Below are 24,942 nucleotides of genomic sequence, written 5' to 3'. Positions count from 1 at the left end.
AATAATGTGGCCAGGTTGCAACCGCCTGTCAGAGTTTTTGGTTAACCTGGCTATCAATAGCATTGCTTTACAAAAAAGTTTTTCTTACCCCACCAACACTTGTTTTTGGCTTGTGTGACATATCTATACACAGACCCCTTGACTTCTCGGCACAGTTTTCCAACCCCTATGTTTATAACGAATGTGGGTATAAAGGAGGAGAATGACATGTAAAGCTCCTGGCTAAACAATGACCTCTTAGGTGGATTCACTTTTGTAATTCTTTGCAGATACACAGTGGCACATATTCTCAGTCATAAACCAACACCTGATGTAGTTTTTTTATTGGTTGTGATTTCTATGTAAATGTTTGCTGCTGAACAAGAAATAATACCTCGAATTTCACTGAATTGAGCATGCATTGTCTGCTAAACTCCTTATTTGTATAATATGTATATTATTTTTTTATGTACAGTATTTTACGTTTTGGTAATAATCAGGAATCATCACCAAAGATTTTTTACCCAATATTTTGTTGTGCTCAGAGGTCAGAGATCCCCTCACTCCTCTTCAGTAATACCCGCCTGACCATCGCTGTTGCCCATGTGCTGTCATAAAGGTTGTGGCCTGGGGTGCAGTAGTCGGGTGTGCTCCATCAGTCCATGTTGTGACACATGACTGGTGGCTCTGGCAGGGCTCCGCATGAGGAGGTGGTTCGCCATTAATACAAACAGGAGCCCTCTGACCTTTCTTTCCTTTCAGATTTTACTTGAGATTATTTTAGTAATAATCTGTTTTAGAGGTTTTGAATGTGGTGGATTCAGTAGCATCCCATTGATGATGTCTGCTTTTGGCCCGTTAGGTGTGGACCATATGCAGTGATTAATGCCACAGACTGGCTGTGACGCGAGTGCATTGATAATTGTTTGCATATGATAAACAACATATTACTTGATGTAACTGAGTCATAATGTTGCCTCATGCTGTGATGACAGACATGAAATCAACACATTCATGCAGTGTGTCTCATATGGACGCCCATTCACCAAGCAGTGCTTCATTTTCTTTCCCGGACTTTTAAGGAATGTGTACAGTTTTATTTTGTTTTTTTAAAGAAACAAAATGTGTAAATTAGCAAAACAAAAATAACTTTTTTTTATTTTTTTATTGGGTCTCAAAAGACAAAAAATAAACAAAAACTATGCCACTGCACAGCTATTGATTCCTGCATGTATCAGTGATATTAATTGATTGGGGAAAAACTTATTTCTAAGTCTTATTTCTGTCTGATTAATATAGTATTTATTTATTTATTAATATAGTATTTTTCTAAGTGAATTGCCTTAGAAGTGAAAATTATAACCCTACAACACATTGTACTCAAGTTCACCCCAGTATGACCTCCTTTACCAAAGGTCAAAGGTCATGACTCCCTTATGAATCTGCCATTCCTAATCACCCACTTCACCATCCCATCCTGTCCCCACCCACACATCTCTGTACTCGGAGCCCACCCACCTGCCCACACCCCCAGCTGAGCATCACATCTCCAGTATCCAGTCTCCAGAGAGCTCCCCAGCCCCCCAGCCCCCCACCAACTCTTCCTCCTCTTCTCTCTGCGCCTCTGTGGGATTACTTCCATCTGGCCTACTTTCCGCCTGCGCTCCAGATCAACTATCTTTATGTTGTTTTCCATTTTACACCTTCAAATGTTCTTTTTTTGATCATTTTGTTTTTCTCACATTAACCACCATGTTATTCATCTTTCATTTAACCCCAGCTCGCTTGTCACTCTGCATGTCTTCTGCCTCCTATAGGCAGTTTAACACAGTGATGGCTCCAGGCTAAATCCTATGCCTATATGCTGGCTGTCCATGCTCATTTGCGAGTTGTGGCTTTTTCTTACCCTTGGATTACCAATGTCTAGGGAATAATAATTTAGTCTATGTTTTATTATCTACAAACAATAGTCTCTTGGTTTGCCAAGCAGTATGGAGGTTGGTACACTACTTGCCCTGTGATGTTGTACACAACCAAGTATAATTTCAGTTTAAGAGAAATATGTTATTACATTTTTATTTTATTTTTTTGTGCCCATTTTTGGCTAATTTCTTTCTCACATTATTGGAACAAATAAATAAGCAACCGGTGTCTCAGGGCCATGACCCCTCAAATAACAATGCAAGCAACTCTGAGACCCCCATTGTAAGAAAATATGTTTTTTAATATTCATTTGATGGAGGTGGTCATTCTTCTCACCCTGAAGCTCTCATTTGACATTACATTTGAGAATAAGCCAAAGTAATTGGTCATGTGGTCAGGATTAGTATTTTGTGTTCCGTCTGAGGTCGCACTGACAAAGAATGATTTTTATGAATTAAACGAGCATCCTCTTCTCCCAAAGCCTCTAGACTGTTCTCTCACCAAAAGAAAATTCATTTTCTTAATTTCAGTTTGGTTCTTGTTTAGGTTTGTTCAAATATCCGATAGTGGTGTCACAGAGGATCTATAGTTCAGAGATAGATAAAGATATATACAGCCTCAAACTCTCAACTTGGATGTTACTCCAGCAAAAGTAATAATAAGTATCTCTATCTAAATTTGTCCAAATGATATTTATAATGAAAAAAATGTATTTCCCATTAAACCCAAGTCTGTTTCCTGTTGGTATTTCATTCATTTATTTTTGACACATAACATGCACCATATGTTCATTTATCCCTCCCCTGTTCTCCACATGTAAATGCACATACTTGAGTCACACCCATGGCTCCCAGCCTGTAGCTTCACACTTCTGATATGTTCAGAGCATGCTCCCAATGACACACTATCACTGACTCTTGGCCACCGTCACACATGACTAGTGCAAGTGTAATATTATCAGCTCATTGTCACATCCATTGGTCACCAGCCAGTTATTGTTACCACCACAGTCAAGCTTTGGCCCAGGTCCCAGCCTTTTCACAGAGGCTGTTGAAGACTTCATTGGAAGTTGCCACATATAGTTTACATTGGCACATGAATTCAGCTGGCTCTGCTAAGCAATTGGAACTGATCATGGTAATTGAATGTTTTGTACACTGTTGTTTTAGTTCTTCAGTGACAAGGTTGGTTAAATACTATCTAGCGTTCCCTCCTAGACACCACTGTAGATTAACAGGGGATATAATCTTAGAATTGCGTCCAAAGTCTTTCTGTGACCTTATAAACTCCTTGTTGTCTTCATCACAGCCCTTCAGGGCGTACAGCACATTGCCGTCAACAGAAGAACAGCTACATAATTAGGAACTATCTCTTCTACTGGCCCTCTCAGTCAAAGCACTTCTCATCATGGCAAGAGACATTTAGGGCAGTAACCACCTTGACCCTGTGATCCTCAGTGATTCTCCTCGTCTTATTGCAGTTCCAGTAAACACTGAACAGATATTTTGGCTTGAAATATATTTACCTTTTTTTTTTCTTTTTTTTTTTTTTTACTTTGATAGCCATACTGCACTTTGATTTGTTCATATTCTATCATTGCATCATAGACTGGTGCATTGAAGTTAATGAATTAAAGTCTTCAATAGCAGAGAGCCAAACATGAAAGACACATGTGGCCCTTGTTGGAGCAGAAGGTTACTTCCTCTTGTGTGTCCAGCATATGCACAGGGCCACTCACAGCTGGCCCAGGAGCTGGACATGTCCTCACACAACAATCCCGCTGTCAGTCATGCCTCCCATTACGCTGGGCCTGACATTTAAAGTTGGGTGAAGAAGGCGGACAGCGTGCCCTTACCTCCTCCACTCCCCTGCAGTGGAGCCCATCACTGTGTGTTGTGTGTGCTGTGACTTTGGCCAGACTTGGTCTGGCATAAGGACAGCTGTCACATCTCCAGCCTGTCACATGGAGCACAGTGAGCTGCCAGAGGCCAGGGCAGCAGACACAGCGGACAGAAAGAACAGAGGCTGTCTGCAGGAGTCAGGAGCATCAGAGATGTGTTGAGAGTGGTGGACTCTCAGGCCCCCTCTAACCTTGCTCTCCGCTCTCACTTTGTACTTACTTAAAACTAGTCCTGGAGCAGCTGAATCACTGTGCCCAGCGGGCTCAGTAAATACTGCCTCTGTGTCTGCACCTTCCCTGCAGGACAGTGGTTCGAGCGAGGCTTTTCAGTGCTCATTACAATGAAGACGTACTTCATTAAGACCCTGCCTGTAGCCTGTGGAGTCAGGATTTTTAATGGAAGTCCTTTGTTATCTTTACATAAGCACGCATTGCCCTCCAGTCTGTTTAGTTCAAAAGACATAACAAGTGTGTACACTGCACTTAATGGCCGTTTGGGGCTTAATTTCATTACTGAGGGGAATACATTCTGTATCAATCTGAATAAAGGGGCATGGAGGTCACATTTCTTCTCATACAGATGTCTGTTCCCAGGCTTTGGGGTTATAACCAGATATTTGATGGACATGTTAACATTCCTTTTATTTATGGGCACATGGTTTTTTTTTATCATAAATAATGCTGCTCTATGTTAATCAGGTGCCTTTCTTTTCTCTTTGTGCTTTGTTTGAAAATTGCCTTCTCAAGAAATCAGGTCTATTTTTATGCAGGCAAGAATTTTTACATTTCAAATACAAAGTTAAGGGCATGCCGTTAGTTTGATGGACTTCTCCCCTAAACCCCCTCATCCAGCTTGTTGTCTCGGGTCTGTTCTGTCCCATATCGTCAGCCGCAGCGGCCCTGAGCACTGCTTCATAGGGCTGCTCTTGTTTACTGGAGCCCAGTCCATTGGTGAGAGCTGATTCCATCAGGCAACACTTTTGGATGCCATACTCGCTGCATCTTTGACTACTTCAGCCCAGTGCAGCCTCAGAGACGAGCAGAGCAGGCTGCAGAGCCCCTGCTGTGACTGTGTGTATGGGCTTCAATAAGCAAACGCTGTTTAATACTAATAATCTATATTTCATCTTCCACAACTTCGATACTGCCGCAGGGAGGTTTTTTATGATATAATGAAGTGTCATATTGTGTATTTGAACTTCAACTAACCCTTAGTGCATCGAATTCTACATATATCTTTATTATTTTCATCCAGTTGCAATTTGTTAATTTAATTAATTGTAATTATTAGGATGCATGCAAAAGATACTATATTATTCCACTTGATTTGAAGAAAATCTGCTCAGTGAAGTTTTCCGCCCACTCAGCCTGTCTCTAGTGGTCACTTTAGTTTTGTGTGGGGCAGACATGTGCAATTAGTTAATAGGCCTGCTCATGTGGGAGGCCATGCTGCTGCTAACTGGTAGCCTTTTGCCTTTGTCCATCATCTTTGTAGCTACATTTCCTCTCACCATCTCGGGCAGTGATTATAACAATTGGATGAGTTCAAACCATCTGTAAGACATTTGATTAACGCTCTGTCAGGGAAACCAGGCTAGATTGGTATTTGACGTGGAAGTGCACTAATGGCGGTGCCATGCTCTAGGAAAAACGTCACAGAATGGTAAATGAAGAGCTTGAAGAGAAGTTTGCACCACACAGCTCCGGGTGGCCTTTGCCTCTCACACTTGATTTGATGGTGCTTCCAGTCATCAGCTCAGCCTCATGCAGCTGTTAAGGCTAATGTAGCATGAAAACCAACAGATGTTTTTATCTGGTGCCTCTCCTGGTTTCCTTTGCACCCCTTCAGATTTTTAGGACTTGTCTACTTAAACTGAAATAGAGCCCTCATTGCATTGATATTAATAAACTGTTGTCTTTCCCAGGACACAACCCTTGACCCTGGTGAGGACATGGCGCTTCTGTCTGTCAGCTTTGAAGATGCTGAGGCCACACAGGTGTTCCCCAAGCTCTACCTTTCTCCCAGCATTGAGCAGTAAGTAAGGTCAAATTAGTTCAACAATGGTACAAAAAAGACTGGCTGAATCAAATAAAGAGACTGAAATGACTGCAGTGTCAACCAATAATACCACTGTATTTAGTTGGTGAATTTTATGTTGTTCCAAAGTAAAACTTGAACAAGCAACAACCTCTGTACTCTTGTAATATTACGTTTTCTCTTTTTTGCTGCAGCTGAATATATGTACAATGTGGGGACTAAAATCTGTACACATTCAAATCATGGGGACCTGTCAAATATCAGGTCTCCATCATGTAAATTCTTTATTATTAGATCAACATCATGGTTTAAATTTAGGATCATTAATTTAGGGCCAAATTTGTTAAAATAGGGTTTAGGTTAAAGTTAATGTCCTCAAAAAGCATGGAAACGCAACATGTGTGTGTTAGATATGGGCTCTCTCTGACCCCAGGCCCCCTTCGGTTTGGGCTTTCGTGCCTGGAATAATCTCAGGCTGATGTTTATTTACAAGGAAACGCACCGTCGCGCCAGGTTAGGAGACCTCTGGTGCCCACTGCTCCTCCTCCACCACTTTTCTCTGTCTGGACACACTTCACCTTTTCCTCCTTGTGCACTCTGCCCTCTGAGCTCTTCTCAAATACAGAGATATGTTTTTTCGATCACGTTTGTCTTTTGTACACCTATATTGTCATCTAATCAAGAGCTTACTCTTGTGTGGCCGGAACAACAATCAACATGACCATATTGACCAGAAAATAAATGTGACCTCTGATAATCAAATAATCATTGCTACAACACTTTTTTTTTAATCAGTTTAAAAACAAAATGATAAAGGTGCACTAAGGAACTTTTCTAAAAGTACCACTGTAGTTGGTCCTTTTTGGCTTGGAAGGTTAAGGATGCCATTGATCTCCCTGTGGACAAGCTACTTGGCCAAGTTACAGGTCACATCTGTGGAGGGGTGACCTCACTCACAGTCATGCATGTTATACATGTTTTTAAGATACTTTTGTTGGCAGTGAAAACAACCATAATTGAATAAACAGAAGATAAAATATTTAAATCCATTCTTCCAAGCAAGCGATAACATCTCCATAGAGGAGAGTAGGTGGCAGACCCTTCAGAAAAGATATAGCATGTCTTTAAATTCAGCAATTATAAAATGTTGTTTAAAGGATCAAATATTACTTGCAATATGCTTTTTCTTAGTCAAAGCCTTCACCCATATACTGCTGTGATGTCTACTAAACTTATGATATCTTGTAAGCTGTGTTACTTGTACTTGCGTGTGACAGTGACCTTGACGCAGCTCCAGACCAGACTTGAGATCCTCTTGGAGGCAGTACTCTCGTCCAGTAGCGTGAGAGGAGCAGACAGGAGAAGACAAGAGTAGGCTGAAGGCAGTGGAGCAGGCGACCGTGGTGGTGGTGGTGGTGGGGGGTGGAAGAGGGTGCATGAGCTGAGGCTATAAAACACTGTAAAATATGTTAGAATGCAAACCTCCAAACACATTTAGCCCAGTCCTCATGCTTCCTCTGCTTCCTGCCTCTATTTGCACATATGCATATGAAGGTTGCATGAATGTGCCACAGTACAAGTGTTTCTGCACCTTTCTGTGTGCTGTGTGGGAGTGTGTTAATTCATGACCTAAGGCTACAATGTATGGCTCTGCGATTGTTTGAAGACAAAATGATCGCATGTGTGTAACATGTTTACGCTTCAGTGCATTTGTGCTGCCTTCTACTCGCTGCGGATGCTACTTAATTTAGCACGCTAATGTGTGTGTTAGCCTCTGCTGCGTGTTTTTGCAGATCTGTTAGCTCTTGTTGTCCTTACTGACCCTTGTTAGCCTTTGGTGCCCATTATTTTACATGGGCCCAAGTGAAGAGGAAAACACATTTATTTCAGTGTGCTGCCACATCTCTTTCCCTGTTATGTTTGACAGACTTCATCCATACAAGAGCCTTTGATTATTCTGTTTTGCTCACAGCTTTATGTGTGGAAAGAAATGTATATTTTTAACTTGCTGTATTTCCCATATAAATAAAAAATAAGACACAGCAAATGTACACGGGCTCTAATGATGATTTATGTCTCCTGTCTTCTTGTCTACAAATAATGGTTTATTTATCATTATTGAATAGTTTCTCAAAGCTGTAAAGACATATCAAAAACAGATGTGTGTCTTCTGTCCACAGCTGGCACATTGTTGTAATAAAAGTGCCCATTTGATAAAGTGCACATGTTTATGGGGTGTTGTAGATTTGATAAATGTCAATCAAATGTTTTTGGTTTTATTGGATTGCTATTTCTATCTACTTTATCGTCTTCCTTTGATCCCTTGGCCTGTAATTTTGTTCCCATGCAGCCTCTGTGCCATCTGCAGACATCTCCTTGTAACTCTGCCCCTCTCACTGCTAAAGCGTTTAACTCCGGTTGTCCTTGTATCCTGCTCTTTTTCGTTGTTCATTTCCTCATGTGTCTCCTTCCCCTCTCCTCTTTCCCATCCCTCTGTTTTCCTTTCCTCCGCTGATCCCTCTGGCTGATCCTCAAAGGGAAGCCAGTGTGAGTGAGTGGGACTTGAAAGACTAAAAATTGGCGCGCTTGTCTCTGCAAGGTCGTCTCTCGCTCCAATGGAAAAACTGATGTTTTTTTTTTTATCTTTCTATCCTTCCTGTCTTTGCGTCTACCATCACTCTTGGGTTGTTTGATTTCACGTTTTCACATTGGTCAGATCTGAGAATTTCCAAAGCAAACTCGCCCAGAGCTACACCTCGATTCACTCTTTTTTTTACCTTTTGAGTCGCTGCTATCTGTTTGGTGTTTTTTTTTTTTTTTTCCACTTTATTGTGTGGTGGAGAAAATGGAGAAAAATGCTGAAACACCCACATTTTAACCAATAATGCACAGCACAGACCGCTCCATCTGCTCATGTGTCTTTGATGTGACTGCACCTTGTATTCGCCGCATTTTGTAGGAGTTATTGATTATAAGAAGTTCTTACTTTGCTGTGACTCTGGAGGCATGGAGAATTACCTGTTTAAGATTCATACTTTATATAAAATAACGCAAATGGCTTAGAAGAACACATAATTAAATAAACTAGGAAAGCATGTAAGCACTGCTGATTAAATTGCCATATGACATTTTGAAGTATAGATTATAGATTACTAATTGGTATATATGTGGTTTGGCAAGACAAAATTTACATTCCTGACTCTGAGTTTCTATTTGGTACCAAAGAGTGAACCTGCACTGACAATAACAGGCCTTTAATTAAATATGATCAATTGCCATCCTCCCAAATTCTGTCATGGGACTCGGAGCTGTTTTTAATTGGTTTATAATTTCATAGCCTAATACCGTTGCGTTTATTACATTCTATGATTAAGAATATCTCAAATTTCATGTTTTACACAATCCCAAACACATAGCTACACCCCAGCAGCAATCTTTATTCAATTCAAGTCCTTCTTGAATTGAAGGAGTTTGTGAGGACTCATAGAAGACCATTCTCCAGTCAAAAGATATAACATTTTGATTTGAATTGCTTAATTGCTATGACTACAGAGGACTGTTGCCATAGCTACTTCACCTCAGTTTAGGTGTCACAATATCATATCTTAGAACATGCAAAACAATTTTACAATTGTTCACGATTATCAACACCATGACCAAACAGTGAAATCCTTAATTTATTTTCCTTCACTTTGTCTAGTTCACCGTTCCTTTAGTATGGGAAGTCAGGCTTTCTGTATGAAGTTAATGTGACATAAACAGCCAGATAAAATAAAATAAAATCACTTCAAATTTAGGTTGACTGTTTTGAAAAGTAGATTGATTTGAATGGATTTATTTTTGCTTCTAAAACTCTTCTCAAAACTTGATTATTATTTCATAGTTCTTGCAGTTTGAATTCTTCTTGCAGTATTTTGAGTTGAGTAATCACAGTTATCAGTTATAATAATTTTGATATCCCTAGCCATACAAATTTGGGCTATAGTCTGGTAGAACATTCATGGTACTTTTTATGACACCTGTAAATTCGTAGTGTAGAATGAACCTACAATGACTTTGTAAAAAATTGCCTTTAATTAAAAATCATCAATTAGCATCCTTCAAACTCCATTGAAGAGCTTTTTAAAAAAAAAATTATTATGCTCTGGGCTAGGTTTTAATTATTATGTAATTGCGTTCGCCTGTTACCCTTTTGCCTGTTCAACCTCATGATTAAAAATATAATTGTACTAATGTTTTACCCAAACCAGAAACTAACTCTTAGCTGTTATGCTCAATATTGTGTCTCTCCCCTCTCACTGCTTTTAACTTCATGCTAGTTGTTTACCTTATTGCACCATACCCATGAGATGCACTGGGACTGTCTTTGCTTCCCCGGAAAAACCTGCTGCCTTGCTTAAAAGAATTGAGTGGGCACTGCCGTCTCTGCCCCCAAACCAGATTTAGGAGCTCATAAAAATCTACACAGAGAGACAGTTTTAGGCTGCGCTGGGCTCATGTTTATCTGCAGATCTGCATTTGCCTGTAGGTGCCTATAAGGATGTGTGTGCGTGGGCGACCGCGTGTGTCCCTTCTCCAGAGGTCTGCAGAGGTGTTCTACGGCCTTTGAAATCTGTGCATTATGATCAGATATTTTTCAAGGTTTCCTGAGCCCTTTGCCGCTGTCAGAAATCATCAAGCCAGCACAAACTTCCCGTGTTATGTTCTTCACCTGTTCTTACAACAATATAAAGGCTTTGCGGAAAACAATGATTGTGCTTTTAAAGGTTTGTTTGGTGAATATCCTTATGCAGTACATGAGTTTGGAAGAATTGAAGAGGGGGAAAAAAGCTATAAATTGTACTTTATCTTTTGATTCTCAGGAAAAAAAAATGTGTGACTCAGCCTATTACACTGTATTACACCGCCCACTTCAAGGACTGGGAGTTATGATTACAGTTCATGACTTTTCTTTCTTTTTTTTGTATAAAAGGTGCACTGGTTTGTATAGCTCGTTACCAGTATGGGTGGATCATTACTACATAGCATTTTGAAAGATTTTGAAAGATTATAAAACAGTGTGCTTTGGTATGTGCTTCTCTGAGGTCAGGTTGCACTGGTTATCTACTGTCCAAATTGATAAAAATGGGTTCATATCCAGAGCCATAATGTTCCACTGGGGTCTTTCTAAGGACACACATTTGTTCTTTGGCTATGACCCTTTGCAAAATGAAGGTAATTATAAGAAAGAGAGGGCACTTAGCTTCCAAAAACTACTCATTTAAAGGTTTTATTTAAAGTATAAACACTAATGGTATATCTGGCTACATCTTTCAAACTGGAATAACAAAACAAGTATCGGATACCAAGAAAATCGCTTTTCCAAGAAATAGTGCAGGAAATCAAAACATGTCTTAAATATTGACTTTCTATCATTGTTTTTCAGTGTGTTACTAAACAAACACTTGGCCAAACCCTTCAGTGTTTGCAGTAGTGTGCAGTGTGATTTTGTGTGATTGATGCATTTGTAGCTTTCCAATGGCTATGTAAGATACATTAAAAAACATGGACAGAAACTCCACCAATAGACTATTATAACACCATTAACATAGTAATTATGAGAATGCCACGCACACTCCTATACACCCCCCCATTCCTACAAAGACACACACACACACACATACACACACACACACGACATTATGTAAACTTTATTACAATAATTGCAATCATACCACCACTATTGCTGTATATCACTATTATTGTTGTGTTATTGTTTTCATTGTATGTACACGTTTCTATTGTTGCTGTCACTACTATTATTGTCATTATTATTGCCTTATTCATTAACTAATTTATTTATTGAATTAATTTGTGGTTCTGATGGAGATAAATAAATGGATGAATATAAACACACATATTAAATATTAAAATAAAGAACATGAATTATTAAATAATAATTTAAATATACACACATATATAATATATATATATATATATATATATATATATATATATATACACAATAATAACACTTATTAATCATAATAAATTAATTATTAATCAATAATAATAATAATTGACAACAAATACATAAAAAAGATTAGGGTTAGCAAGGAATGGGCGCGTTGCTAGGGGGTACTGCCCCTTGAGTGCGGGCTCACCAAAACCTTGCCTCTTTTAATGCATTGTACAGGACACGCATGCACACACATTTTACATTTAAATCTAAATAACCAATACCACCATTAGGACCACAAAACTAACATAGAACAATATTGACCAACACTGAGTATGACAGCAATAATAAAACCTGTTATCGTTATCTTTACTTTTATTATTAATATTATTAGTATTACTTCTTTATCTCCGCACACACACTCATACACTCACACACCCCCCCCCCCCCCCCCCCCCCCCCACCCACACACACACACACACACACGCATACTTACAAAGAAAACCAACCAAGACAGAATAATGCAGGTACCGTACTGTACTCCCCCCCCCCCCCCCCCCCCCCTAACACTTTTACACATCAACACAACTTTCTCTGTAAATAGTAAGCTGTAAATATTGTATGTGTTTCTATGTCACTGGGTGTTCTTCAAAATAAAATAAAAAAAAAAAAAAAAAACATGGACAAGAAGGTGTATTCTACATTGCCTTAAAGCTGGAGTAGCTGATTTTCAAGCCAGGAAAGGAGAAGGTTGCTTTAAATCTAACTATTTTCTAGCTTTCTCAAACTCTTTGACACATAGACTCTTTGCTTATATCCACATGCATTATTTGGGCACTGCAACAACTTTAGACCAGCTTTGTTCAGAAGGAAAAAATGAAGCAGGGTAGACCACCCGTAAACACCCAATCAGCTCTCACCCCAAAGCGTCATATAGTGACTCACATGGCTCTTTCCTACATGTTTCCATTAGACAAAATGTTTTTCTAAAGAAGACAGCGTGTAATGGTTTGATTATTGTCACAAAGTCCTTTCACAATACATTTTATAGGGGGGGAGGAAACAACATTTTCTAATTTACATGAAAAAGTTGGGTAATTTAGCCTGAAGTCGTTATGTGTTGGAAATCCTCTCCTTTTTAAACTTAAGTCCCTTCTGTCACCAGTGTATGTGTTATTAAGTCATAGGCGCCCGTTTCCAAGTTGTGTACGTGTGTGCCTACTGTAAAGCGTCATACAGTTAGCCGCGTTGCTCACAGGGGTTGTGTTAGGTAGCATGTCTGTATGATGACTCTGTAATGTGTGGGTAGTGTTAAGAGCACTGTCACCATTTAAGGCCGAGGGAGGACTCAAGGGCCCTCCTGGAAAAGCACGCCACTTATGCTTACAGGAAGTACGCCTATGAAGCATGCACGCCTATGATTTAATACATTGACTACATTCACAATTTAAACTGAGGCTGAAGAAACAAAACCAAAAATAAACATTAACTACTTTTGCATTATGTGCATGTGAAATGTTTTTAAGTGGAGTATTTATGTCACATACCATAATGACATGGTGATTAACAGTCCTGTCACTCATCAAGGATATCATACCCAGAGCTTCTTCGCACTATAAATCCTAATCTGAATTTTAGATGATGTAGTTATAAACTGATTTTGTGTTGTTGTTGTTGTCATGGTTACCCTCTTTAAACCCGTCATCTTCTTTTTGTCTCATTCGCAACTGTATTTTACCCATTTCCTTGTCACTTTTGACCTGTTTCTAAATTACTTCCTCATATGCTCATCACTCACTGTTGGCTTAATCCACTCTCACTTTTTCCTCGTTGCATTCTAGTCTGGTTTGGTGCCATTACACGCGACCGTTACAATCCCATCCATTTGTCTTTTCAGTAAACCAGAAAACCAGTGCAACAGAAAGCGTACTTTTTTGTTCCTAGGCCCACATTGACACAAATGAGTGACGAACGCAGCACCGTTTATTTTGTCCCTCTCAAACGCATTTCCATCTGAATGATATGGCGCTATTCTTAGACCTGTGGGTGGATAGATGGGCATCAGCTAGATTTTCCTTTTCAAAGGCTTTCTTGTGCTTGATGCAGTGAGCTATTTGTTGCTGAGCAGGGAAATGCACATGCTAACGCTAATTATTTGAACAAAGCTCTGTGTAAATACTGGGTTTGGGTTGGAGGAGAAAATAAGTTTGACAATAGCAGTGCCGTTGACAGCTTGCTTGGCTTGTTTCTGTAAGTTTAGCTGTTTGTTTGGGAAGTTAGCTAACAAAAAATGTATTATCTTTTAAGAGATTTGTCAATACTGTATAATAAACTAAATTCCTGTCACCTCCCCTATAAGGCCAAATGTTCACTTACCAGTAACCATTCGATGACGTTTATTTTGAAATATTCCCTATCTTTGAGTTAAGGAGGAGCACATTACATCAGCCTCCTCCAGATTATGCTTCTCACATTTACAAAATATGTCATATTGTGGGCTGAGCAATATGGCAAAATGAATCTTTTTTTGTACTGATAGATCACAACTTTCAAGTATAAATTTCTTGAATCTGACTTTTAATCTGTGCCATTTCTCTCATTTGTGCCACGTAGAACAGTCCAAATGTTTCTAAATGTGGACTGCATATCCTTTTACTGGCAAAACTTAAATTAAAAAGCACAAAGCATTTAATTTGAAAGAATTGATACTTGATTCATTTAAAATGTGATTAATCCCTCTGCCCTAGCTGCTAGCTGCTTGATTATGGAAAAAACTGAGATCACAATTGTTTGAAACAATTACATAGTCTGAAATTACCAGAGAAAATATTGACCTGTTACTAATCCTTTGCAATGTCTTTTTGGTTCATGTTTTGAAACCTTAGACAAGTTGGCTATGCTCCAGGTTTTGTTGGGCAGAATGAGAGCCCATATCATTCAAAACAGCTAATTATTAATTGTTTTTCTGATTACACCATTTTCTTGGCGATGGGAGAATAATTATAATCACAATCAAAATATGAATCATTAAATTGGTCTACTCTATATATAATGCATTGAAGTGCAGTAACACATTTGCCGCTCACTGCATTTTCACCTCATAATAACTTTATTTTTTGCCTAAGGATTTGTTTTACCATATGTGTGTTTGACATGATGTTTCTTGATGAGCCTTAAGTACATGCGTGATGCCTTTTCAACCTGGTAAACGGTTGTCAGATACTGTAGACAGGCATTTGTACTCCATAAAACCAAATCTGCCTGTGTGTCAAGTAGAAGAAATCATCTGTGGACGTCCATGTTCAAAATGAGCATTACGACAGAATGAGTGCTTCTTTAAGACCTTTCACCTGTCCTGGGGGTATTCCCTGTTTTACTTCGTCAAATCAAAAAAGATAGAGTGAGCTGTGTACTCAGAGAGGAACTACAGCAGCAGATTTTCTGATTAAATAAGCATGAATTAATCACTAATAGATCTCTATGCTGCACAATCAGAAAGATGTCAGACCAGTATAAGGAAAGGAATAAAGAGGATGCCACAGCTATGAGTCACCAACTTATTTTGAATTCAAATAGTAAAACTATTCAAAAGCTTTCTGCAAATGAATAGGTGTTGAGATTAATCAGTGTGTGATTTGATGTCTTTAAAGACGGAGTATGTAACATTGTGCTCCATGGAAATGTTGTTCCATTTCCATGGAAATGAGCAGGAGGGGGCACTCCTCCAGGCTTAGTATAGTCATGTTTGTCGTTTTTACCTCTCATCCAACCATATCTCAACCGATTACTATATATACACTCTCTCACCTCTGACAAAATGTAGTTGCAGTTGCAGTACCATGACCCTTCTTTGCCCTTTCTCCATCAGAGAAGGAGGATCCTCAGCCGCCTCAGCTTCTCCATCTCCTCCTCTTCATGGCCTGTGGGGGAGATGTTTTCCCAAATCTACTCCCCTTTCATCACATTGCTAACATATTATTACCTCACCAGTGTCTGTGTAATACTTTTATTCCATTAGTTTACCGTTACTGCTTACTTTATTGTCACTGTTTCAATCGTCTCTACCAGCTGAAATTTCCAATAACTGAGGTTGTTGCAATTAAAACAAGATTAGAAAAAATCTTCAGGACATGTTTACAAATGTAGCAATTACACATCTCTGCTTATTGGCTTTGTGTGATGAGATTGAATATGTCTTTTGTAATCTCTTCAACGGCACTGCAAATCATATGAGTATTGTGCACTCTAGTGTTACTTTTGATTCCACAGTTAACATGTTTTTGTTTCTCCATCAGTGCTCTCGGAGGGTCTTCTGCACTGCACATCCCAGCCTTTCCAAGTGGAGGATGCCTAATCGATTATGTTCCTCAAGTGTGCCAGTTACTCACCAATAAGGTAATTAACATGGTTGCTGAATGCTTTTTTTGTTATGTCCTAGTTTTGAATGCAGATGATATTTAACACAGCCCTAGCCGCAGTGCTGTGTATAGCCTGTTTGCTTGTTAACATGTGTCCTGATGCACATATGTTTGGCATTGTGGGCGTCCTGGCCGATCTCCATAGTCTGTCTGCTGCTCCCTGGCTTCCACAGGTTGACAGGTAGCTATGCAGAGCAGGAGACAAGATGTAATGCCCTTTTGCTCGGGGGTTAAGAGAAGCCCATCCCCCACATGACCAGTCGCCCTACCCTCTCTCTCACTCTCTTCACCCACACATAATGCATACTGATCGCCCTGTCTCCCCTGTCTGTCCTCTCTCACCTGGACGCTAACTAGTGAGCTAATCATGTCTGTTACATGCTTGTCCTCAAATGGCCTACAGGCTCCAAGCTTCACATCACATGAACGCCCACATGGTAGAGTAATAACTGTTAAAGGAAATTTGATTAGCTTGATTAGCTTTTGGTTTGTTTTATTGAACTTTCCAGTGGAACATATCTTGAATGAAATTACTGGACATGATTGCTTGGGTTAAAGTGCATTTGACAGATCAATATATTTTTCTACTTATTACTTTGTTTGTTGGGATAGTATCCGAGGTAAATCCATCATAATTTACATCAATCAAGTGGCAGTTTGTGAAGAAAAGTAGAAAACAAGAAGTTCGAAGATACAGGAAGTAGCAGTGAGTTCTTAAACAGAATGATTCTATCTTTGTCATCATCTGTCATCCAAAATACAGGGACAATTTGCGCAAAAGGAAGGCATTTTTCTGACAGTTTAAACACTGATTTATTTGTCAAATCATAACTATTGTGTAATTTAGACACGTTTTGGTTGCTAGGTAACATACCTGTCATATGTCCCCCATGTCCAACCAAGAAGTAAAATTATAAGCTTCACCAAAATTACAGAACTAGAAAAGACTAGGCAAATGTTTTAGCAAAATCTTGAATGTAATGATGTTGGTAAACAGACAGATTCTAAAACACATGCTAAAAGACCTTTCACAACAAAGACTGTCGTCAAATCAAAATATGAGATTTTCACAATAATACTACAAATATTCTCCATCTCAGAATCAGAATCAGAATCAGAAGACTTTTATTGCCATAGTCTGTGAACACAGTTCACAAACTAGGAACTTGCTTCGGTGAAAAAGTGCAACATAAACACACTGAATAAATACAAATACAAATAAGGGCATGCACAAAGTTAAAAAGATATGCTTAAAAAAATCAAATGAAATACTTAAAGAGAGAAAATATGTACAATAGCAGCATCAGAACAACAGCTAACAGCATAACAATAGCAGCATCAACAACTTGATCTCTATCTACAATCACCATATTTCAACCTGTATCTGGTCAAAAATGTGTAAATAAATAAAAAATATGTATATACATATATTATTATTTATATACATATATTATTATTTTTATCATTTGAGAAGTCCATTCAAAAATAATTGCTGACTAGTCAAATTCTAAAATAATCGTTCGCTGCAGCCCTATTTTGATCTATTTGATGTGGACTTAGCCCTCTCTTTCAAATTTGGGGCAAGGCCTTCTAACACAAAATGATGATTACATGCACAGATAAGAGGGAACCAGCACAAAAATAGATTTCTACAAAAATAGTTGTATGAACAAACCCAACACACTTCCTGTTGAGATACTGATACCTCTAAGCATCCTGAAGTGTGTTTTTCCATTGCAACATATCTATGTCACTTTGTCTGGAAAATATTAGAGGAGTATGTGACTGTCATGTGACTAATAATCTATAATTATAGTATCTTAGCACACATTATTTGTATAAAATAAATCACTTTTCAAGACCTTACGCCTACAGTATATTGTTCACATTAACACTATGGGCTATTACTCATCTAAACAGCAATAATATCAATTTCCCAGATAGCAGCCTGAGCAGTCACTTATCACATACACCCACTTATTCCAGATGCTCCGAGTGCAGTGACACAATGTAAAGCAGCACATACCTCAGCTGTGAGACAGACAGGGACTGCGCACCTGGTGTCCGCATGTCATCTTCTCTCACATACTCACTTCTTTATATATTTTAATTAGTAGTTCTCAAATAATAACAACTTGGAAAGGATTTTGCTTTTCAAGAAGAAGCTTTAACGCCTAACTGAAGACGTGAAGCATGCCTAAATTATGATATAATCCAGTTCAGAAATTGCTTAAGACTTAAAAAGCTTTTGTCTTGATCAGTTTTAAATCTAGACTAAACTCTGACTAAAGGAGCACTAATCTAGGTCATAGTAATTAGTATTTTGTTGAATTAAAAACAGGAATTTAATCCTGTTCTTTAACCGCTAATCTCTGACGTACCACAAATAATTGCTGCATGTAATACTATTGATAAATTATTGTTAAAGGGGTGTGTACATGACCGTTATGGGCTGATGAACTGCCAGACATGAAACTTGTTTTAGTAACTCCACACTGCATCCATTTTATTGGTTCATAAGAGATATTGGATATAGTACATTTATAACAGTACCTCCATGATGTCATTTTAATTACAGTTGTGTTCACATGGTAGACTTGGTGCTTCAGTATATGTTGTAGCAGAAAGAAACACTTTTTCTCAGTCTTACTTGTTTCTAAAGCATTTAGTATAAGCACAATATGTGGATTACTGCCAATTAAAACCTTGGCTAAACCAGGGATATTTACATTTGTTAAAATGTTCATTACATTACATATATGTACATTGTCCCACTGAATTTATAAATGATAAAATTGCCCTTATTTAATTTTTCTTCTTAGTTTATGTATGTATTAAGGACCCCTTACTAAGCCGAAGCTGCTATCCTTCTAATAGAAATTCAAAGTTCCTGTGGCCTCACTCACAATTTGCTCTCTTGAAAGAAAAAGAGAACTAAAGAGGCTCACCTTGGTTTATTATTTGAAATCACAGACAGGCTTTGTGGGTTGTATGAATGCGTAGGTGCCATTTCTCAATCACACATCAGGATGCACTTCCGGTGCTGTTGCATCACCGCAACGCTGGCACATGTTCAGACAGTCAAACACAAAGGGTACACAGAACGAGGCATGGGCGTGGGCACCTTCAAATACCTGCGCAACAACATCACCTGTGTTGCATCATGCCAACCTCCAGGCAGCCAATCATGGACAGTGGGGGCAGGATATCCTTTTCAGAATAGGTGTGAGAGTTCAGTGATCTGCAGTTCCCCCGAAACACAGGCGCTCAGCGGAACTAAATAAACAGTATTGAGTAGCGGCCTTGCAGCTTTTCACTAATCTAAATGCCCGCCTCCACTGTCCCATGTAAACAGCATTGAACAGGAGCTGACTCACAGTGTGTTTAAGCTGCCTTCAGACTGTGTGCTGCACAGATTACTGCTGTTCTCTTTAAGAACACCAACATTCACTCATAACCATGAGTAAGCACGGTAGTGGCTCTAACAATACGGTCTCTTGCTATAGTCCTGATACTCCACTCTCTCTCCAGTCCACACTAGATCCCACTGTCCTTTTTATCTGTCATCATCTGTAAAGGGGAGACAAAAGACATATTCAATCTCATCTGTCTGACATAAAATTGAGCATTCAAAAAATCTGTATTAATCCAAGAGGCACATTTCAGATAATTTATGTATATTGATATATAATGCTTTTGATGTTGTAGAAACTGCCATGGTCCATTTGACAAAATGTGTGATTTATGTGCCGGTATGTTAGCTTCAAAGGCAAATGAAAGGACTAGACACTCAACTGGCTGGTGGCCAGTCAGATACTAGTCGTATGTAGGTGGAAAAATATCACCTGTACTTCCTGGTCAAATAAAAACATTTTGAATCCTACTCCACATCCTCTTTTGCTTTTGATTTTCATGTCACACAGCAGTTAAAAAAAATGTGTAATGATTACACTACACACAAAATCTGTATAGAAGATGGTAGTAGTTTGTACTGTAGGAGCAGTCTGGCCTACAGGCTGACCACAGATTTTTTTTAAGCTGACCACAGGGTTTATAACCTACTACCCTCTATGATTAACACTACCTCAGTCTTCTCTTTGGATTTAAAATACTCATTACAGTATTAAAATAATCCTACACCTATGCCTGAGCAAATGTGACAACAAAAATCCCAATGTCTTTCCCCATATTGATTGGCTGTAGACCTCTCGTTGGCGAAAAAAGACCCTAAGAAAAATCATAGACAGTTAGAAATGACTGAATCTTGAGTCAAATTAAATTAATTTTCCAGTCCTACCTACATCTTTACTTTATTGGCACCATTGGATTGAAATGTCACAACCCTGTTATATTAAAGGATAAACTGAAATCCCACAACAATGTGCCTACATCAACAGCGACTCCATGTTATTTTATTTTCTGTTCAGCTCAAGCTGAAAGCAGCTGTTGAAAGGTCTATATCTTTTAATCTTGCTTTTCTTTGGCCTTGTTTACACTGTGGGCTGGTCCACAGGTAAAGCGTCTCCTAACAGTAGTGAACCAACAGTGTTAGCTTTTAGCTCAGAGAAGGTTTGAGACAGGTGCTGAAGGGAATAGCACAAAAGCACTGATGTGATTGAAAATACATAGTACAGTATGTTTTCAAAAATGTATAGAAACCTAGCCATGTTTATATGTAATTCATAAATAGAAAGATATTGAACACACAAAAAATGCACAATTCACTTCTGTACTCATATTAATAATACTAGTAAATAATTATTAGTCCTATTACACTACAAGTCTGTTGTTATTGGAATGTTCCACAGTGTGGCATTAAATGTTTCTCTCTTGTATTACAATTACATGTGATTTATTGTTTCACCTTACTTCTAAAATGAAGTAAGTCCAGTTGTTTTAGTTTAACTTATAATTATAAAAACATGCAGGCTTGCACAGATCTGACCTGTAACATGACGTGGTGGCGTCACCTGCTTTGCCTATATGGAAATAGACAAGTTGAATGCCACACTGTGTAACATTCCAGGCAATTCAATGACATCTCCTTAGATACAAGAAGGTAGTGTACCTTCCGCCAGAAATGTTACATAGTGTACTTGGCTGTGTATGTCACATTTTTACTCCATTTGCAATAGATTTCAGACTAAAATCTTCTGTCCAATAATTTGTGTCATAGTATTGAGGTAGTGTTGAGGTTGGGGAAGCCTTAGACTGCTGACAAAGATGTTTATTTTAATAACAGACATTTTGTCTCATTTTGGGTACATGGAGTCACAATCTGTACTTTCAAAACCACTTCAACCTCTTCACTCATTGTCTTTTATGCAGGTGCAGTATGTTATCCAAGGTTACCACAAACGCAGGGAGTACATTGCTGCCTTCCTGAGCCATTTTGGAACGTTAGTACATCTAGTTATTACTTTTCACTGATTTCTCATATTTTAACAGCAAAAAATAAACTAGGAAACTGTTTTGTTTTGCAGGGGCGTTGTAGAGTATGATGCAGAGGGCTTCACAAAACTCACCTTGTTGCTCATGTGGAAGGATTTTTGTTTTTTAGTGCATGGTAAGGATGTTAAATCCAACTTAACCATTTGAATATTTTGACTTGGTCTATATACATAAGCACACATAAATAAATAAATAAATAAATAAATAAATAAATAATACGCAATATACATTTTGTTTTGTAGTGGATTTACCATTGTACTTCCCCCGGGACCAGCCCACCCTCACCTTCCAATCCGTCTACCACTTTACAAACAGCGGTCAGCTTTACTCACAAGTGCAGAAGTCATATCCATACAGTCCTAGATGGGATGGCAACGAGATGGCCAAAAGAGCAAAGTAAGTATATTTACATCACATTTTTCCATTTGATTTTTCCATTAGAGGATGTACAACAAACATGACAATTGTTCACAATGTTAGGGGGCCAAAACTCCTATAATACAGTTAATGAAATGATGCTACAATTTGTGAATATGTACTGCTCTACTTTTTGTTCCTAAAATATGTTGTGTGGCAGTAATTCCCTGCCTTATTTAGGTAGGAGATGAAATGTCAACTGCACACAATAAAATATCCAGTATTTTGGGGAGGAAACCTTGCTAATCTGCGGTTTAGACATCTTCAAACATGTATGGGACTCTTGTTTGAGTTTATCACTTCATATTAATATCTTTCTCAAATGTTAATGCTGCTGAATGTGTTTACATTATGCACTGAATCCTGATTTAAAAACAAATGAAATCACAATTGCAAATTTTCACAAAAATTACTATTAGATCTTCTTCCTCTGCCCTACTTCACATGCATTTCCTCCAGTGTCTGTACATATGTGTCATTTTAAGAGAAGTAATTAGTAAGCCAGACTGTGGCCGTGCCTATTGTCTAGCATGTTTATATACAACATGCACGGTCAAAAACAAATGGAAATACTATGTACTTTAGTTGTGATTAGAGTACAATACAACTGTAGCTGTCTGTACACACCCTGAGTATTTAAACTGACATGACCCCATGAAATCTATAGGCCTCTGTTTGTTCTTGGCAAAGGCAACATTCATAAATGCAGCTTAAAATGATCCGTCTGACATGTGCTTTGTGCCTTTGTCTGCTTTCCCAGAGCTGAGCTGCACATTCTCCTTTGATATTTGAATTATTTTTGTATGTATTTATATTTACCTTATGCTTACAACCATGAAAATCTTTCTGATTCCCTCATAGCTTATGTTGGTGCAGATGCATTTGGACTATTGTAGTAAACAGCTTTGCTTTCATCTCCTCTTTACCACACGCTGCGCTGGGACTGACCCAGTGAATTTGTTCTCTGCTTTGAAGCGGCAGGATCACAATTATTGTCACATGTGGATGTTTAGTTTGCTGTACGTTTCTACTGTTGTGTCTTGTGTGTGTCTCAGAGCGTACTTCAAGAGCTTCATCCCTCAGTTCCAGGAGGGAGCCTTTGCCAACGGGAAACTGTAGTTTTAATGGCATGCCTGCAGAGACATGGTCTGTGTATATTGCTGCGTACCTGGAAGACTTTAGAAGTACTGTACAAGTACGATGACAAAGTGCACTGACTGCACCATGAGTAAATCTCAAGTTTCTTTTTCCATGAAACTGAAAACTCTTAATCTGCTCTTTCACTTTACTAGACATAGTAATGAGAAACTTCAGCATCATAGCCTCACTTTATAAGATACCCAGACATGTTTGTTTAAGTGCCCACAGTTTATGCATAACATGAAATACATATTTGTTGTTGGGACGCACGGACACCTGTTGCTGGTGGTTCATTTCTTGCAACACTTCTAATTTTGATTTGATCGCTAAACTAGACCATCCCACTGTTTGGTGATGCTATCTACCAATCACACATTCTCCTAATTTGGCCCCAGTCTAATTCTTAAGTTTGCTACACCCTAGATAGCCTAACAGGTGCCATGCAGAAGAAATGATCTGTTTTTCACTTCACCTCTTTCATTGCATCATGTCTAATCTGTTTTTACCACTTTGACTCCATTAGAGCTAAAACTCCATTACAGCTGCTGTTCGGTCAATGGTATTATTGTCTCTATGTAAACAACATAGAAACTGTCACCATAAAGAGCTGTTGGAATGCTGGAGGTATCTTTGTTTACTGATCATTTGTCTTTGTCATAAAACAGTTCACCTCTATTTTCACTGTAAAATGCTGTGTTATATTTGACCATTGAAATCCCTGTGAAACTTTTACTGATGTTAATTGAAATGTAAGTTAAAGAAGAATGTTACTCCAGTCCAATAAACATGCATTTTCATTATGAGGGTTTTGTCTTTTCATTTTCTAAGTGGTCGGTCTCCCAGTTCAGAGTCAGCAGTTTCTCTACAATTACACTTACAAGGTCACATGCTCTAATATTTCATTGGACCACCTTTAGCTTTGATTACAGCACGCTTTAGCTGTGGCATTGTTTTGATAAGCTTCTGCAATGTCACAAGATTTATTTCATCCAGTGTTTTCACCAAGATTGATGATGGTCGAGTCTGACCGCTGCACAAAGCCTTCTCCAGCACATCCCAAAGATGCTCAATGGGGTTAATGTCTGGACTCTGTGGTGGACAATCCATGTGTGAAAATGATGTCTCATGCTAATGGGCAATGATAAATTGATATAGTGGATGCCATAGTCTGAGTTATTGTCCTACCATTGCCTCCCATGCAAATATACAGAGCCTTATATGAAATAATCTTAAAACACTTGGTATAGTTTAAACCTGTTGTCTAAACCTATAGCTTTAAAAAGTGTGTTGTCATGATTTAAAAATGTAAAACTCTTTTATGATACTAAGGAAAAGGCATGTACCAATTTCATTACCAAGATGATGGTGAAACATTTTTTTTATAAAATTGTGTAATTTTCAAAATGGCAATAGTTGTTTTTTTTACATTTCCAATTTGTTTAAAAATGTGTTCTGGTAAAAACCAAGGCCTCTATTCAGAAAAGGTCACATTATATTTATATCCAGTAATACATAGAGGAGAAGAGAGTTAGGAGTGGTTCTCTCTTGGTCTTATGGACTTGGGGAAGAAGTTCCTCCTCATCTGCTCTGTTTTGGCCCTGAGAAGACAGTAGCTCCTTCCTGATGGCAGCAGGGAGTCAATTTGGTCTGTGTGAGTGGTGTCTGGGCATCTTTCAGTGTAGATATCCTCCAGACGAGGCAGGCCCAGTCTGATCTTCTCTGCTGAGCAAACCACTCT

General features: G+C 38.5%; 1 protein-coding gene across 1 annotated transcript in view; it reads left to right on the top strand.

Annotated features, from left to right (window-relative positions):
- The window catches only part of babam2 (BRISC and BRCA1 A complex member 2), a 48,109-nt gene extending 24,106 nt beyond the window's left edge, over positions 1–24,003 (top strand). The window contains exons 7-12 of the mRNA XM_033988601.2: positions 5,728–5,837; positions 16,074–16,173; positions 21,525–21,595; positions 21,680–21,762; positions 21,890–22,043; positions 23,120–24,003. Coding sequence (XP_033844492.1) covers positions 5,728–5,837; positions 16,074–16,173; positions 21,525–21,595; positions 21,680–21,762; positions 21,890–22,043; positions 23,120–23,183 — 582 coding nt within the window. The 3' untranslated portion in view covers positions 23,184–24,003. The remainder of the gene's footprint in view (positions 1–5,727; positions 5,838–16,073; positions 16,174–21,524; positions 21,596–21,679; positions 21,763–21,889; positions 22,044–23,119) is intronic.
- The last annotated feature ends 939 nt before the right edge of the window (positions 24,004–24,942 follow it).

This window comes from Periophthalmus magnuspinnatus, chromosome 22 (genome assembly GCF_009829125.3).
Source record: "Periophthalmus magnuspinnatus isolate fPerMag1 chromosome 22, fPerMag1.2.pri, whole genome shotgun sequence".
In the NCBI taxonomy this organism is placed as follows: Eukaryota; Metazoa; Chordata; class Actinopteri; order Gobiiformes; family Gobiidae; genus Periophthalmus; species Periophthalmus magnuspinnatus.
Note: the sequence above shows the minus strand (reverse complement) of the source record. Positions and strands in the feature narration are given on the sequence as shown.